The 16,567-nt window shown below is 41.2% G+C and overlaps 1 protein-coding gene across 1 annotated transcript in view; it reads right to left on the minus strand.

Annotated features, from left to right (window-relative positions):
* Positions 1-15,362, minus strand: part of SGPL1 (sphingosine-1-phosphate lyase 1) — a 55,982-nt gene extending 40,620 nt beyond the window's left edge. Inside the window, exons 1-2 of the mRNA XM_027129977.1 lie at positions 15,182-15,362; positions 14,271-14,332 (exon numbers count right to left, since the gene is read on the minus strand). Coding sequence (XP_026985778.1) covers positions 14,271-14,297 — 27 coding nt within the window. The 5' untranslated portion in view covers positions 14,298-14,332; positions 15,182-15,362. The remainder of the gene's footprint in view (positions 1-14,270; positions 14,333-15,181) is intronic.
* Between the last annotated feature and the right edge of the window lie 1,205 nt (positions 15,363-16,567).

Below are 16,567 nucleotides of genomic sequence, written 5' to 3' on the forward strand. Positions count from 1 at the left end.
ACTATCCACACCCCCATTCCCCCGAAGAAAACTTCTTTGAGAACTATTACTGTACTTAACCAACTGCCAATTAGGCAGTGATAATTTTCCCCCATTAAATGTCCTTAATTACCAACTTATACCAGAAGAAACATTCTAAAAATGATTATCACTGAAAGAAGACATTTCCAGACCCACACTGGATGGTGCTTCTTTCCTTAATAATAACAATCCCTTCACCATGATTTAATGGGGGCGAACCAGTAGAACGCATCAAAATCAGCCAAGGAGCTTTCTCCAGAACACTCCACCCCAGAGGTTTAGTAAGTACAGAGTGGAGCCCAGAAATATATATTTTGGAAAACTTCCCCCAGGTGATTGTGACAGACATCCTTGCTTGGTTAAGAACCCTTTCTCTACACCACAACATGGCCCCTACTCTCCCCATCACCTTCTTTGATAAAAGAATTACCCAATAATTGAGTTAACATATTACTAGACGGGGGTAAAAAGACATCCACCAAGTTTTACTGTAAGTGTTAAAGTTGGGGCCCAGCCACATCAATCCACAGATCAATGCATTACTCATGGCTAATATTTATTCTTTGGCCAGATACTAAAGAAAATCAAAATCTTCCACTCTGCAATGCTACAGAGAAAAAAAGGATTTTGTTTTCCTCTTCCTTCCACTTTCTTCACCTCTAATACAAGTGCACAATTCAACACTCAAAAGAGTTTTTCCAGAAGAGTCAGAAATCTGAGCTTTAAAGCAGGAATGGGCTGTTGAGGAAAAGAAAAACCTGTTTTACCCAGTTCATCCACGCCTGAATGTCTTCAAATCAAATGGTACTCTAGTGACTAAGACTCAGGTAAGGGAGTGAAGTTAAAATACAGAAGAAAGCCTAAAAGTTAAGTATTTATTCTTACTCTACTTCTGCTCTAAAAATGGGAAAAAAATGAACTGAATCTGATTCTCTTTCATAGTACATTCTGCAGAACTTCAAAGTGCAAAGCAAACAGGTAAGAAAACACTATTGTCTTTAGAGTCTCAAAAGGCATTAAAGTTTATCAGCAAAAACAGATCACAAGCTCAAAGGGAAAACTCCCTTGGGTCATTAAAGAAGTAAGAATTGTGCAATAAACCAAACAGTCATTCCAACCAACCAACGGTGACTGTGTGATATAGAAATGTTTAAAGGGACCGCGTCATCATTTCTTAGGAGGTAAAGAGCAAACCATATACTTCCGCCAAAATTCTACTATGTAAGTCAAAAGATCCAGTATCTGAGAAGCTCATCTCAAAAAGCGTAACTGTCCAGATTTCCCTTCCAGCCATGCCTCGAGTCAAGTATACATGCTCAGTACTAGTTCACAAGCACGTACAAAGTCTAATTGCTCTACACTTAACACTGGAGTATTTGGGCAAAGCACCCGGTCACTGAGACACAATCTTGGCCTCAGAAAGGAGAGACAGCCATGCAATGTTCTCCAGTCATTAGGAGTGCACTCACAGAAAATCCAAGCTCCTGGGTTCATAAAAGTGGGCAGCCCCGAAGACTGCCAAATGGTTGCTGAGAACTTTTTATTCATTTACTTATGGTCAGGACCATAAGTCTGTCTTCAAGTGAAGACAGATGCTGATTCTGTCAACTAACAACTCTGAGCACCTCTCTTCTGATGTCTATCAAGAAAGGCACTACAGGGAGCTTAACCTAGCAGAGAAGACTGAAATGCATAAAACTAAGCTGAACAAGCAGAGGAACAGGCTGAGGGATGTAGAGGTAAGGGCAATCATGGGTTTTCTTGGTAAATACATTCTCAGCCTGAGGGAAGTAGGGAAGATGTGGGGAAAAAGTACTCTGCAAACGTGAACATGTCATGTTGCCAAATTTGCTATGAACTCCCAGAGTCTCTTAAAGTCAGTAGCTAAATGACTTACTGTACACGTGCACAGAAGTTACCTTTCAAAGTAAAAGAGGTTCATTATCCTCTGAAGACTGGAAATGAGAACCCCTTGGAGAATAAGCGAGGTCTAGTGGAAATAATCCTACGTTCTTCACACACAAAGGAGAAGTCTTGACTTCCCTGAGCATACCACAACTGGGGAAGAAGTTGTCTAGGCTTCTCCCTTCCTGTACTTCTTTTACTAATAGGATTATCTAGCTACCTTTGTCAGAGTTAAGATAGCTAGACTTTTTTTTTCTAGAAAAGCTAGACTTTTCTAAACTAGTTATAGAAATCCCCTCCCTTCAATAGTCATGCTGATATTAGAGATGAGAAATACTGAATATATGCCCAAAAGTGTAACCTAAGTTAAGATGCAAAGCCTACTTCTCTGGAGATTTCTAACAAATAATCCTGTTCAAAAGAATAAACCAGAGACCTATCCCTGGGTCTCCGACTGATACTCAATGGATACAAACATTTTTCTAAATCTAGTCACAAAGGAGATGCTTTTTAAAACTGAAGTAAAACTCTAAATTTAAAATCAACACTTGGAAGACTTTCAGACTTTTTGGATAATCTGTTGAAAGTGCAGGAAAAAATGTGTGTTTCCAGTGGAAAATCATACATTGTCTAGGACATCCCTCTGATTCTGATTGTATAGCAGTTATTTTACAAGTCTGGAAGTTGTAGATAACTGATAGCAATGCAAACTGATCTTAATCTATAAACATATAAAGTCTGCCATGTCCAGTAAAGGTTCAAATGACCTCCCTCTCCACTATGGAAGAAACTAGTTTTGCCTCCATTTGCATACTTATTTTAATATTCCTCATCTATAAATGTATCTGTTCTTTGGACTTCTCCTTTGAACACTGTAAGTAAAATAAAGTGTGTATTCATTTCCTAACTGTATGAGTGTCATGATTTTACCTTTTTTGGGAAATTATCTTTTAACAAAAGCTAAATGTTCTCAGTCCCCTAACCTCCCCCACCAAAAAATGCCTGGGAATATAAAATCTTGCAAATAATTACAAAGGGTTCAGGACATCCTGAAGGCCAGTCATATATGGGATCCATATTCCTCAGATTAATAATGCCTTCCCTAAAACGAATCATAGAAGTAGCCTTAATATGACAAACTATCCTATTATATATAAAGCTATTATATCCTATTATATCCTATTATATATATTATCCTATTATATATATAGCAATTATATCCTATTATATATATCCTATTATATATAAAGCAAACAACATTTTTGAGAACAAAATAGAAACACTGGATATATCCATCACTTACAATTCTTCAGGAAAAGCCTCATGAGTATAATAAAAAGGAATGAAGTTCTGATCCATGCTACAACATGGATGAACCTTGAAAACATCATGCTAAGAGAAAAAAGTCAATTATAAAACACCACGTAGTATTTATATGATTCATTTATAGGAAATGTTCTGAATAAGGAAATCTATAGACGAAAAGTAGTTTGCTGGTTGCCTAGGAGTAGGAGACGGGGAGGAAGTGACTACTAATGAGTAAGGGGTTTCTTCTGAAAATGTTCTAAATTGTAGCGACAGCTGTACAACTCTGTGAATACACTAAAAACCACTGGATTGTATACTTTGAAGAAAAAAAAGCATTATGACTCAGCAATTCCATTTATGCTCACCAAATGTTCTCTTAGCTAAGACCAACCACCTAAGATTGTTTGGATTCAAAGACTTCCTTTAAAAAAGTCTTTCTGGAAAAAAAGTTTCCATATGGCCAAAGATAGCAGAAACTTTGCAATTCCAGAAACAGAGATTAAAGCTTTGGACTCCAAATGAAAGCAACCCTAAGTATCTTAAAAATAATGTAGAAGTTTGTAGAGTAATTATGGGTAAACTAGACAAAAAGGGTCATTATTGTCCAGAGGTATAGTTTTTAAGAATCTATAAACAAAATTACTAACTGCTAAAATGACGAAACTTTTTCAAAACACTTTTTGTGTTTTTTTCATGAACACATACTCCAGCCACTACCCAGGATATCTGAAAAGGACCGACACCTCTGAGTATTGTCCTGAACTGACACCTCATCACGACTCCTGTGAATTCTTTGAGAGTCGTGTTAATAGTGTTTTACAGGCCACTGTGGTGTCCTAGAAAGTCTGGATAGTGTCAAAGGCTTCTACTCTAGTTTTAGCTCTCACTTAGAAACTGTGTGACCTTTGGCACTTATTGAACCTCTGTGCAACTGGATTTCGCTCATCTGCAAACAAAACTAGATGCCATTGTTATAGTTCAACAAAAAAAATCACAAGAAAAAAACAATTCACAGGGTTGTTGTGAATATTAAATGCAGCAAGGTAATGAGCAAATGACTGCAGATAATAAACACTTCACAAATTATTTGATGAATCTGAATTCTCTGATAAACATTTTCCTTTCCTTTTCAATTAGCAGCAAGGAAAAGTGACCTTTGCAATGTTCCAGGCAAAGCCACAAAGGTAGAGCTGCGAGAGGCTTTAAGTAGTTTGATTTCCATGCCTATGCTGTATTTTACTACAGATGATGGTAATAAATGCAGGTAAATAGTGAGCTGCTCCTCAATTTTGTAAGACAGATGTTAAACCAACTCAGCTTTCCACAATCTAATTCAATCAGAAGGTTGCAAGTGTCCCCTTACCTACTAACAGAACAGGATTAAACCGGTTACCTACTTATGTTTACAGATCATAAACCTGATTTCAGTCATCCAGATAGACTATTGTTGATTGCTGCAGGCATGACTCATGCGAAAGCATCTGAAACCTTAAGCTTATCAAAAAGGGCTGGGTAATATAGTCTAATCCTAGGCTTTCTTCCACCCTGGCTGCAATACAGCTCAACAAGGAGCAAGTCCACCATGGCATTCTCATATTTGTCCTCAATTCCTCCCCATCAGAATTTGAAACAATTATCAATTTCCCTCAACTGTCTCAAAGACTCAGCACCATTAAGACTGGAACTCAAGGCAGGATTAATGTATTCCTTTTTAGCCTCATCTACCAAAATGCAGTTCAAAGGAGTGAACTCAAATGCCTCTCAGGAAAAGTCTCCAAAAAGAAGGTCTTCCCACTACTGAGCACAAGGCGTAAATATACCACAACTACTTAGGTTCCAAAGAGTTCCAAAGGATTATGTTTTCAGCCTTGGAATTAACTGCTACAAACGGTGTTTTACAAATCTAAACTCTGCTCTTAACAGAGCCCTTTTAATACTCAAAAAGAACCAAGGTTTTTTTTTTTCCATCAAATGGTTATTAATAGTTATAGACTAGGTAAACGAGAATGCAAAGAAAAGGGCATTTCACATTTTAGAAGTACCTACACTACTTCAGGAAAGAGTTCTTAAAGCTCCCTCCACTGTGCAGGTAACAAAATGTTAAAACTTATTGCCCAAAGCTAAATCCAAAAGTTATATACTAAGAAAACCCTATAGGAGTATAAACTGGTACAACCACTTTAGAAACCTGTTTGGCAGTATACCTCATGACCCAACAATTGTATTTACGTTTACTAAAAGACATGTTCAAGAATGTAGCAATGTCATTCATAACAGCCAAAAACTAGAAACATAAATGTTCATCAACTACAGAATGAATAAATTTTGATATTTTATATACCATAAAACTACACAGCAATAATTCTTAAAAATATTGCTACATCAGACCATGGCTGAAACTCACAGATACAATCAACATTCAGAACAAAAGACATTCACAAAAGAAAATATATTGTATGCTTCCATTTATATAAAACTGAAAAATAAGCAAAACTACAGTGAGAAGAATGACAGCCTTTGGTGGGTATCAACTGGGAGGGATATGAGGAGCTTTCTGGGATGCTGGACATTTTTCACATCTTGATCTGGGCAGTGAGTACGTGTATCCATATACAAATATTCATTGGCCTGTACAATTAAGATTTGTGCCCTTTACTGTACACAAATTATCCCTCCAAAAAGAAAATTCCACACTTTTTTTTTTAAATTTAAAAGTGCTTTGTTCACTTCGTAGGATAACAGGACACGTAAATAACAATGTGCCAGGAGAACAGGCTAGGACGAGTGCTCTGCAGTTTCTGCCTATACAACAGGCAAGTCATTCATTCATCAAACACTTATAGTTTGCCTATCTCATGACAAAAAGCTCATATAGCTATGTTATATTAAGTCAAAAAGCATTATTAGATAAAAATCACAACTCACTAGATAAGATGTAACAATTTTAGATCTGGATGCACCTAGTAATAAAATATCAAGTTATGTACAATAAAATCTAATAGAACTACAAGAAGAAATAATGGAAACAGTCCAAATATCCATCATCAGTGGAATGGCTAAATAAATTGTAGTAATCATATAATGAAATGCTATATAACAATGAAAATGAATGAACTAAACTATAAACTACATGCAACAACATGGATGAATCTCGCAAATACTGGGCAATATAGGAAAATCACCAAAAATACATATAAATCGTTCACTGCAATCCCTATCAAATTACCAATGGTATATTTTTCACAGAACTAGGACAAAAAGTTTTAAATTTGTATGGAAACACAAAAGACCCCAAATATCCAAAACAACCTTGAGAAAGAAGAATGGAGCTGGAGGAATCACACTCCCTGACTTCAGACTATACTACAAAGCTACAGTAATCAAAACAGTATGGTGCCGGCACAAAAACAGACATACAGATCAATGGAACAGGATAGAAAGCCCAGAAATAAACCCACACACTTATGGTCAATCTACAACAAAGAAGGGAAGAATATACAACGGAGAAAAAATAGTCTCTTCAACACATGATGCTGGGAAAACTGGACAGCCACATGTAAAAAATTGAGATTAGAACATTCTTTAACACCATATATAAAAACAAACTCTAAAAGGATTAAAGACCTAAATGTAAGACTGGATACTATAAAACTCCTAGAGGAAAACATAGGCAGAACACTTTCTGACATAAATCGCAGCATTATTTTTTTTGGACCTCTCTCCTAGAGAAATGGAAATAAAAACAAAAATAAACAAATGGGACCTAATTAAACTTAAAAGCCTTTGCACAGCAAAGGAAACCATAAAATGAAAAGACAGCCTATGGACTGGGAGAAAATATCTGCAAACAATGCTACCGACAAGGGATTAATTTCCAAAATACACAAACAGCTCATGCAGCTTAATATCAGAGAAAGAACCAACCCAATTAAAAAATGGCAGAAGACCTAAACAGACATTTCTCCAAAAAAGACACACAGATGGCCAACAGACACATGAAAAGATGCTCAATATCACTAATTATTAAAGAGATGAAAATCAAAACTACAATGAAGTATCAGCTCTCACCAGTCAGAATGGCCATCATTAAAAAGTCTACAAATAGGGGCTTCCCTGGTGGCACAGTGGTTGAGAGTCCGCCTGCCAATGCAGGGGACACGGGTTCGTGCCCCGGTCCGGGAAGATCCCACATGCCGCTGAGTGGCTGGGCCCGTGAGCCATGGCCGCTGAGCCTGTGCGTCCGGAGCCTGTGCTCCGCAGCGGGAGAGGCCACAACAGTGAGAGGCCCATGTACAGCAAAAGAAAAAAAAAAGTCTACAAATAATAAATGCTGGAGAGAGTGTAGAGAAAAGGGAACCCTCCTACACTACTGGTGGGAATGTAAACTGGTGCAGCCACTATGGAGAAGAGTATAGAAGTTCCTTAAAAAACTAAAAATAGAGTTACCATATGCTCCTGCCATCCCACTTCTGGGCATACATCCCTAGAAAATTCTAATTCAAAAAGATACATGCACCCCAATGTTCACAGCAGCACTATTTACAACAGCCAAGACATGGAAGCAACCTAGCTATCCAGCAACAGATGAATGGATAAAGAAGATGTGGTACATATATACAATGGAATACTACTCAACCATAAAAAAGAATGCAATAATGCCATTTGCAGCAACATGGAGGCACCCAGAGATGATCACATTAAGTGAAGTAAGGAAAAGACAAATATCATATGAAATCACTTATAAGTGGAATCTAAAAAAATCATACAAATGAACTTATCTACAAAACAGAAATAGACTCACAGACATAGAGAACAAACTAACAGTTACCAAAGGGGATAGTGGAGGGGCAGGAGGGGGGATAAATTTGGAGTTTGGGATTAACATATACACACTACTATATATAAAATAAACAACAAGGCCCTACTATATAGCACTATATTTATTATCTTGTAATAACTGATAATGGACAAGAATCTGAAAAAGAATATAGATAGACACATATATATCTATATACATAACCAAATCACTTTGCTCTACACCAGAAACAAACACAACATTGTAAATTAACTATACTTCAATTTTTTTTAAAGGTTAAAAAAATACATATAAATCCATTTGTATCAAGTTGAAAACAAACAAAATTAAAATTCAGGATGTAGAACTAGGTGGTAACACAATTTTTTTCTTAAACAGCAAGGGAATAACTATCCCCAAAATCAGGATAGTAGAGTGATATCAGTAGAGAAAAGGGAAGAAGATGTAACCAGGGTGGGGCACATGGGGTTGGTGGTGAACGCTCTATTTCTTAACCTGGGTGGTAGATATATTATTGTTTTCTTCATTGTTATTCTTTAAAATGAGGATATGTGCTTTATACACTCTTCTGTATGTACAATAAATTAAGAATGCAGGCAAGCTCTTTTCCTTCCCATTTCCTCTTCCCGCTGAATGAAACGTGAACCTGACAGCTCAAGCTCAAAGCAGTTATCCTGACCTGGAGAGGATGCACTGAGCAGTGGAACCTCCTCAAAGACCTAGGAATGGCAGTATCAGCACCAACTGTTGACTCTGGATTTCTCTTACTTTAGAAAAATTTATTTCTACTTTTTAGAAATCTCTATTTCTGTAGACTTTTCTCTTATATTCAGCCAAACCTAATCCTGATACATTCAGTGATTTGGACAAATAAAAACTTTCTAACATTTAAAGCTGTCCAACAATGGAAAGGACTCCCTGAGAAACTATACCGCGCCCACTCCTGGCCAGGCATTGTGGAAGGAATTCCCACATGGGAAGGGAAGTGGCACTGCAAGATTTCTAAAGGCCCTTCTGGCAATTAAGATTCTAAGGCTACTACGGGAACAAACTAGCTCTGAAGCTGTGGCAACTCTGCCTCTGAACCTATCCTTCTGTTATCAGCAAGAACATTCCTTTTCTATAACGTTCCATGACCTACATTCTTCAAGACTGCTCCAACACTATCTTCTCACTTGTACATTTCAAAACTAACTTGACCTTGACTTCAGTATACTCCTCTACCGAACCTTCCTCAACTCTGTTATGTGCTTCATGGGGCTGTCCTATAAATTAAATCACCCAGGTTCCTGTATCCTCTGGTTTCCAGTTGGTTTTGACCAATGAAAAGCTCCAGTAGACCAGAGGGTGGGAAAAGAAAACATGTGAGGTGTTTATTCCCCTTGATTCCCTTGCTGCTAGGCCACTGGTTGGAAGTGGTTGCATTCCCAGAGGTTACCTTCTCTTTCCGCTAAGCTCTCTCAAGTTCCAGAAATTACTCCCTCTCTTGCTCCGTCAGGCCTAAGGGCGCTAATTGCTCTTAGCCCTGAAGTGTTTCACCAACCCCTGTTGGTGTTCCTTAACTCTGGGCAATCACACTGCTGGAGTGCACCAGGAGATAATTGACAGACCCAACAAACTACTTTCAGCCTGCACTGTTCCGTCATCCCTGATGGCTCCCATCTCCCCTTACCCCATAGCATTGTTTTTCTCTCAGTAATTGCATTCTGTATGCTTCCACATATGGACTGATTCACTACAAATCAGTTCCCTATGGAAAAGTCTTAATCCCAGGCTGATTCCCATTTCTGCCACCAATGCATACAAACTACATGTAATACTAGATTGGGCAATGCCTAATTAAGAGGTAAATGTTACTAAAAATTCCTGACACACAGACTGCAAAGCCAAGCCAAAGACTGGGATTTGGGGTTTATCTATTTATAACTTTCCTTTCCTTTAGACCAAAAGCTGGAGAAATTATCATACTTGTTATTATATTTTGCTTTATTTACAAGAATGGAACAAGGCCAAAAACAGTGCTCATCCTACAATGGCCACTCAAATTGTCAACAAAAATTGAAATGTCCTACCAGTTCCAATGAATCCTCCCTTTCTTACAGACAAGCCTACAAGTAAGACACCAGATTCAAATAATAGAAATGAGCTTTTAACGTCAATCTTTCAGTTTATTGGTTAAATCCCATTTGAGAGTCATAAAGAAAGCATCCCTGAAAAAGATTCAAGGGTCAAAGATAAAGCTCTAATATCTGGAAAGATGTGATTTTTGCACCTGAAAAACAAAACTGAGACAGGCTTACCGTTTCCAAATCAACAGTGCTGCAGAAATGTTGCAAAAGACAGCACTTCTTAGGACTTCTACTGTGCTTCAGAATATCATGCTGCACACTCTCCAATATATATTCCAAAGTAGCAGAGCTTGATCCATGGGCAAAACAACCCAAGTATCACTGTAACAGACCCATTAAACTCTAAGAAAAGACCTACTGCCCCATCCACATGAATGCCAGGGCTGCACAGATACTGTTACTTATGTTAAGGAACCTAGAGCAGGGTTTCTCAACCTGGGCGCTTCTGACATTTCGGGCCAGGTAATTCTAGGTTGTGAGGGACTACACTGCAGAGTAGGGCAATCAGTTGCATCTCTGACCTCTAGCACTCCTCCAGTATGACAATCAAAAGTATCTCTACACATTGCCAAACGTCCGGGGAATGGGGGTTGGGGCAAAAACTGCCCCTGGCTGAGAACCTCGACCCTAGATCAACTTTTATCACTCACACCCCACCCAGCACTACCACAGTGCATACGGTAACTCTGAGTCATCCATCTGGATAGTCTATGGGAGTAGATTTAGCTTCATAAAGTACCTTTTTTTGTTGTTAAAGCTAGGAGTATTTGGCAACTCGCAAAGCAATACAGACCCCTAGCACTAGGAAGGAGGAGAAGATGATGAAAAGAATGGTTGCTAAAGTGGAGAAAGACTGCTAAAAAATTTCCAGACTTGAATTCCCTCTGAAAGCATCACAATTCTCAGATGAATGAATACACTCACTCACTTTATTCTGAGACGTTACGTGGAAATATCACAGTCCGTGGCATAAATGAACAAATGGAAATAGGCAGGCAAAACCCTTTAATCAAATGAGGACAAAGCACTGAGGGCTGACAGCCCAAGAACCTTTGTCTGGAATCCAAAGTTTGTCATATATGGACTCCAGTCCATCTTCAAGTTTTATTGCCATAGCATACTGTCCACAAAAGTGGCTTTCTACCCTATCAGACCCAACGTCCCCTTCTGTAACAAATATTTTGTAATGCTCTTTATTCTGAAATGAAATTCAAAGATTATAACATTATACCCATAGACATAACTTTTAAAATTTCAATATAGCGCCCCAACTGCAATGTAAGGGAAGAAAAACAAGAAGATTTGTATAATAAAACGTATGTTCCGACAAGACGAGACTGCAAGACAAAAGCATCCCCACCACTCTTCCGAAGTGTCCCCTAGAGGGCAGAGCTATCCCACTCCTGCTCCACACAAACCTGCTCTCAGCAGTCACACAGTTCAGCAACCTCCATCCCTTTCGATGAATATGACACAGAGGCAGCATCACAAATAGGTAAGAAAGAGGGCTTTGGGGCTTCCCTGGTGACGCAGTGGTTAAGAATCTGCCTGCTAATGCAGGGGACACGGGTTTGAGCCCTGGTCCGGGAAGATCCCACATGCCACGGAGCAACTAAGCCCGTGTGCCACAACTACTGAGCCTGCGCTCTACAGCCCATGAGCCACAACTACTGAGCCCACGAGCCACAACTACTCAGCCCGTGTGCCACAACTACTGAGGCCCACGCGCCTAGAGCCCGTGCTCTGCAACAAGAGAAGCCACTACAATGAGAAGCCCGCGCACTGCAACGAAGAGTAGCCCCCGCTCGCTGCAACTAGAGAAAGCCCACGCACAGCAACGAAGACCCAACGCAGCCAAAAAAAAAAAAAAAGAGGGCTTTGAAGTCAAACCAGCTGTGGCTAAAACACAGCTCCGCCACTTCACTGCTATGGTACCCTCTAAGCCTAGTTTCTCACCTATAAAAAGAGAATGCCAGCATATTTTTCAGAGTTTTTGGGAAAATTAAATGAGCATGTAGAATATCTATTTCTGCACCCAACACATAATATGTGCTCAATAAATGTTAGCTATCAGACCTAAAGTATTATTCCTGAATCCACCTCATATTATGTCTTAGCTTATGCCATCTTACTCTCCCAGGAGAAAGTATGGATGACTGGATATTCATTTAGCAGAGATAGTCTAAAAAGGATTCAGGTACAATATAAGAAAGAAGTTGCATCATATGACTTGTAGGGTTGTTTCTAATTCTGAGATTCTACCATATGCTGCCCTACACTGAAGTTATCTTCTATTAACTGGGGTCCTTTTTTCCCAGTTAGAGGACCAAGAACATGTCTAATGCATCATACTGTACAAAGCAGCTACGGAGAAACACCTTGAACTCAGATCATGACAGTTTAGGGTCCCCCTTGAAAGCCCAGCCCTGGTCATTGGTTCTTTACCATTTAGCACAGGACAGTCAAAGAAAGAAGGACAACTTTTCCAGAGAGAGCACCTCAAGCAACATGTACAGTGTCTTCAGAGAGTGATGATTCAAGGGCCAGCTGTTATCTATATGAATTTATTCCTTACACCAAGGAGCAAAGCAACACCCCTAAACATCTAGATTTTCAAACAAGGAAGTGAAAACTAGTGGTGACAGCTAGAGAAATACTTCAAACTGATTCCAGAGTTAATATTCTGAATAAAAGCACTCACTGCTCAGGCTGTTAAAGGGAGCCCACAGGCCCAAGAAGTAATAAGCACATGGCTGGGCATGCAGTTATATCCTACTGACATACAGGAATCTTAATTTACATACACATACTGCTTCATAAAACAGAAAACAGAAGTTGCCAATTATTGCAAATCATTCTGCAAGGTGCTAACAGTGGTTATTTCTGAGTAGTGGAATTATCAGGGGTTGCTTCCTTTTGCTTATTAATAGTTTCCAATTCTTCTAACACATTGCTCTCGTAATGAGAATTCAAAATTACACAACACAATTTATTATCTACTGACAATCCATGAAATCTGGGGCAAAAAAAAACTATTTTAGGTGAACTCTTCATCTGAACCTGTGGATAAACCAAGTATTGATCTATGTCTCTAAAAATCATCTTTGTTCCCCACCTCAAACCAGAACCAATCACAACTTTGTTGCCCTCTTAATCTCTCCTGCAGACCTTACAGGTTTTGACACTACAGGACATCAGCACTGGATATTAAAAAAAACCTCACTATTAGTTTTCACCAATTTCCCAGTGACAGCTACCAACTACCAATTGTAAAGAGAGGGAAAGGAAATGTTTTAAATCAATGTGTTTTTTGCACAAAAAGATATCAGATTCAAAGAAGTAACTTATTCAAAACTAAACGCAGACACTTCTACATCGCTATTTGAAAACCACGGGCTCCTCACAGTAACAAGCCTCTATGAAAAAAATAAAAATCAATAAAGAGCCTCCATGGAATCATGAATGTCCCAAGAATAAAACGTCATTTTGGTAAACACTCATTTGGCAATTGTATTTTCCCTGCTCAGGGAAAAAACAGCACAGAAAGATCTCAAGAGGAGAGAGGAAAAAAACAGCCTTTACCAAAACAGGCATACTCCTCAGCACAGCAGAAGAAAGTAAATTCAAACCAGCTCAATTCAGCAATTAAGCAATTCACCATATACGAAGCACCACGACAGGTGTTTATCATCTCTAAACAAATAAGACAAGATATCTGCCTTCCAGGGAATCAAAACTCTAGTCTGGGAAACAAACACTTATAAACTAATATACGGCAGATCCAGACAAAATTTAATAGAAGTTTGAAAACTGTTCTGGTAGTATAAGAAAGGAGAGATTAAAATCAACTGCAAGAATTTTGAAAATGATTCTTCATATTCATTATATATATATATATATATACACATATACACTTAAATCAGTCACTTATCCATCTTAATCATTGAACCCAAAATAAAAGGTGGCAGAAACTCTCAGCTACCAAAAGCAAGCATCAGAGGTGAAATCTACACACTCATCCTTCGGACTAAAAATAAAACGTAAACGACAAGTGACTTACAACAAGGAGAATAGATGCAAAAAGGACTCACCAACATCAGAAGGTCCGTACTCGGCATCTTCCTCTTCCAGGCGTCCTTTCAGTGCCTCCCCTCTGCAAAAGGGAATCACGTTTGTTTACTTCTAACGCTTTAAACGCTCCCGTCGGCCCGCCGAGATTCGCCAGAGCTGCAGAGAAAGGGTTCTATCCCTCCTTTAAGAGCTCAGATTTCACTCCTAGCTTTCACACTCCACCCCAGCACCCCAAACCAGCGAATCAGAATCCTGCTGGCACTCTGCTTCCCTCCCACAGCTGCCCAAACGCTTCCAGAGCCACCCTCCCACAAAGCAATCCCCCCCAGGTAGCTACCGGGGGAAACGCCCAGCCTGCAGGGGACCAGGGCCTGAAGGCCCGGAGCCCCGCCCATTCAAACTAACCCGGCCAAGGAGCGGACGCTACAGGCAGTCCAGTCCCAGGGTCCAGCCTCCGGTGGACTCCCTTTAGAAGCAGGTAGGCCTCGTTCTCGACTTCATCCCTCCCTCCCCACAACCCTCTCCTCGCCTGCGAAGGACCAGCAAACCTGCCCACCCCAAGACCACTCCTACCCCGCCAGCGAGTGGAGTTTCGGACCCCGCTCCTTCTCGGCCCTGGCGCCCTCCCCCACCCACTCGCGAACCCTGCACTCACTCAGACCTCAGGTGGTCGGCGCCCCTTCCCTCAGCCCGAACCCGAGCCCGCCCCAAGCTGCTAGCCCCTCGGTCCGGCCTGGCCCTTCCTCCTCTCCTCACCCCTCCGCAACAGGACCCCTCCTCAACAGGACCCCCCGCAGTCCAGACACTCCTCCCTCTCCCCGGCCAGGACCCGCCTCCCATTCAGTCCCGACTCTCCCCTATCCCAAGCCGAAGCCCTCCTCCCCAGCCCGGACCCTCCTCCTTCCTCCGGGTTCGCCGCGGCCCCGTCCACCTCCTCAGCCAGGAGCAGCTTCTGCGCTCCTTCCCTCGGACACTGTCTCGCCGGCCCTGCTCCTCTTCACCGCGAAACCGACTCGCGGGCCGCAGGGCGAAAGCTCCCCAGGCGGCGTCTACTGCTACCGCTGCTGCCGCCGCCGCCGCGGAGATTAGAGATCCGGCCGCCGGTGGCCCCGCCCCTCCCCGCCCCGTCCGGAAACGGCTCCCACGGTGCCCGCCCCCTTCCCCAGCCCTGGCGTGCGCGGCTCCGCCGCCGGTCACGCGCACGCCCCGGCCTGGGCGGCAGGCCCACTGTCCCCTCCGGGCCCCACGGCGCGTGCGCGCCGCCTGCTGGCCTGGCGGGGGCGGCGCCCGGGCCTTCCGAGAAGGTGGAACGCGCCCGCCCCAGAGGGTACCCAGCTTCTTCAGTCTCCGATTTTAAAAACCAACTTGCTGGTCACTTTTGACCACTTGGAGCCCCTGAGAGAGTCAGCCTGCAGAGCACTGTGCAAACTGATCCATAACAACGACTCAAGATGGGTCTCCGGAGAGGCCTTTGCGATTTTGAGTGACTCAGAGATTTGCTCCTTGTCTCCTTCCTGGAGACTTCCATCGAGGTCAACGATGCCTGAAGAAAAGCGACAGGAAAACGCCCTTATTGGAAATATTATCCCCATCCTCCCCTCTCCCCACAAAAATGGATAACAGTGACTATAGTTGTTGGGCAAAAATGCTACCAATACTACTTTATTTTCGTGAGCAATGTTGGGAGTCATCTGATATTCAAGTGAGAGCACCCACCAGGATCACCCACTTCATTTCCAGAAGAACTAACTCTTAAGTCAGTTTCATGACTTGCCCATGTTGTGGCACTAATTCAGCAGAAGCAGAAGACAGTGTAGTTACTTGTAACTGATCGGTGATCTGCATACAGTATTTTTTTCCAACAAATTATTTAAATGACACCTACATGGCATCTTGAAATCTTAATAAAAATGACACTTATGAGTGTACCCAATTCCATCCCTTTGCAAAATGTCATGACACTAATTTGGGGTGTCATCACTACCATCGTTACCCTCATCTAGTGCTCTTAGGATGGAAGTCCTTGTTATCACATCTGCCCTTCTCTGCACAGCCCCTTTAGCACTTCCCAGTTTCCCAGCCAGAATGGTCAAGACTATGAAAGAGTCAAACAGGTTATCTCCGGACTTCATTGCCCTCAGCCCTACCCATCAGAAGTCCCAGACATCTCTACTATCCAGAGCTCCTGAACCAGGCACTAACACCCCCATACCCTTAGTCCTCTTGCTGTTCCCCAGCAGACATGCATCCTCAGTGTTGAAGGGTCAGAAAATGTCCTGGGCTTCCTGCCAATGCCTACTCATCAAGAGTAAATTTG

Source organism: Aethalodelphis obliquidens, unplaced genomic scaffold (genome assembly GCF_003676395.1).
Source record: "Aethalodelphis obliquidens isolate GAN/ISIS:26980383/991018 unplaced genomic scaffold, ASM367639v1 scaffold37, whole genome shotgun sequence".
Classification (NCBI taxonomy): Eukaryota; Metazoa; Chordata; class Mammalia; order Artiodactyla; family Delphinidae; genus Aethalodelphis; species Aethalodelphis obliquidens.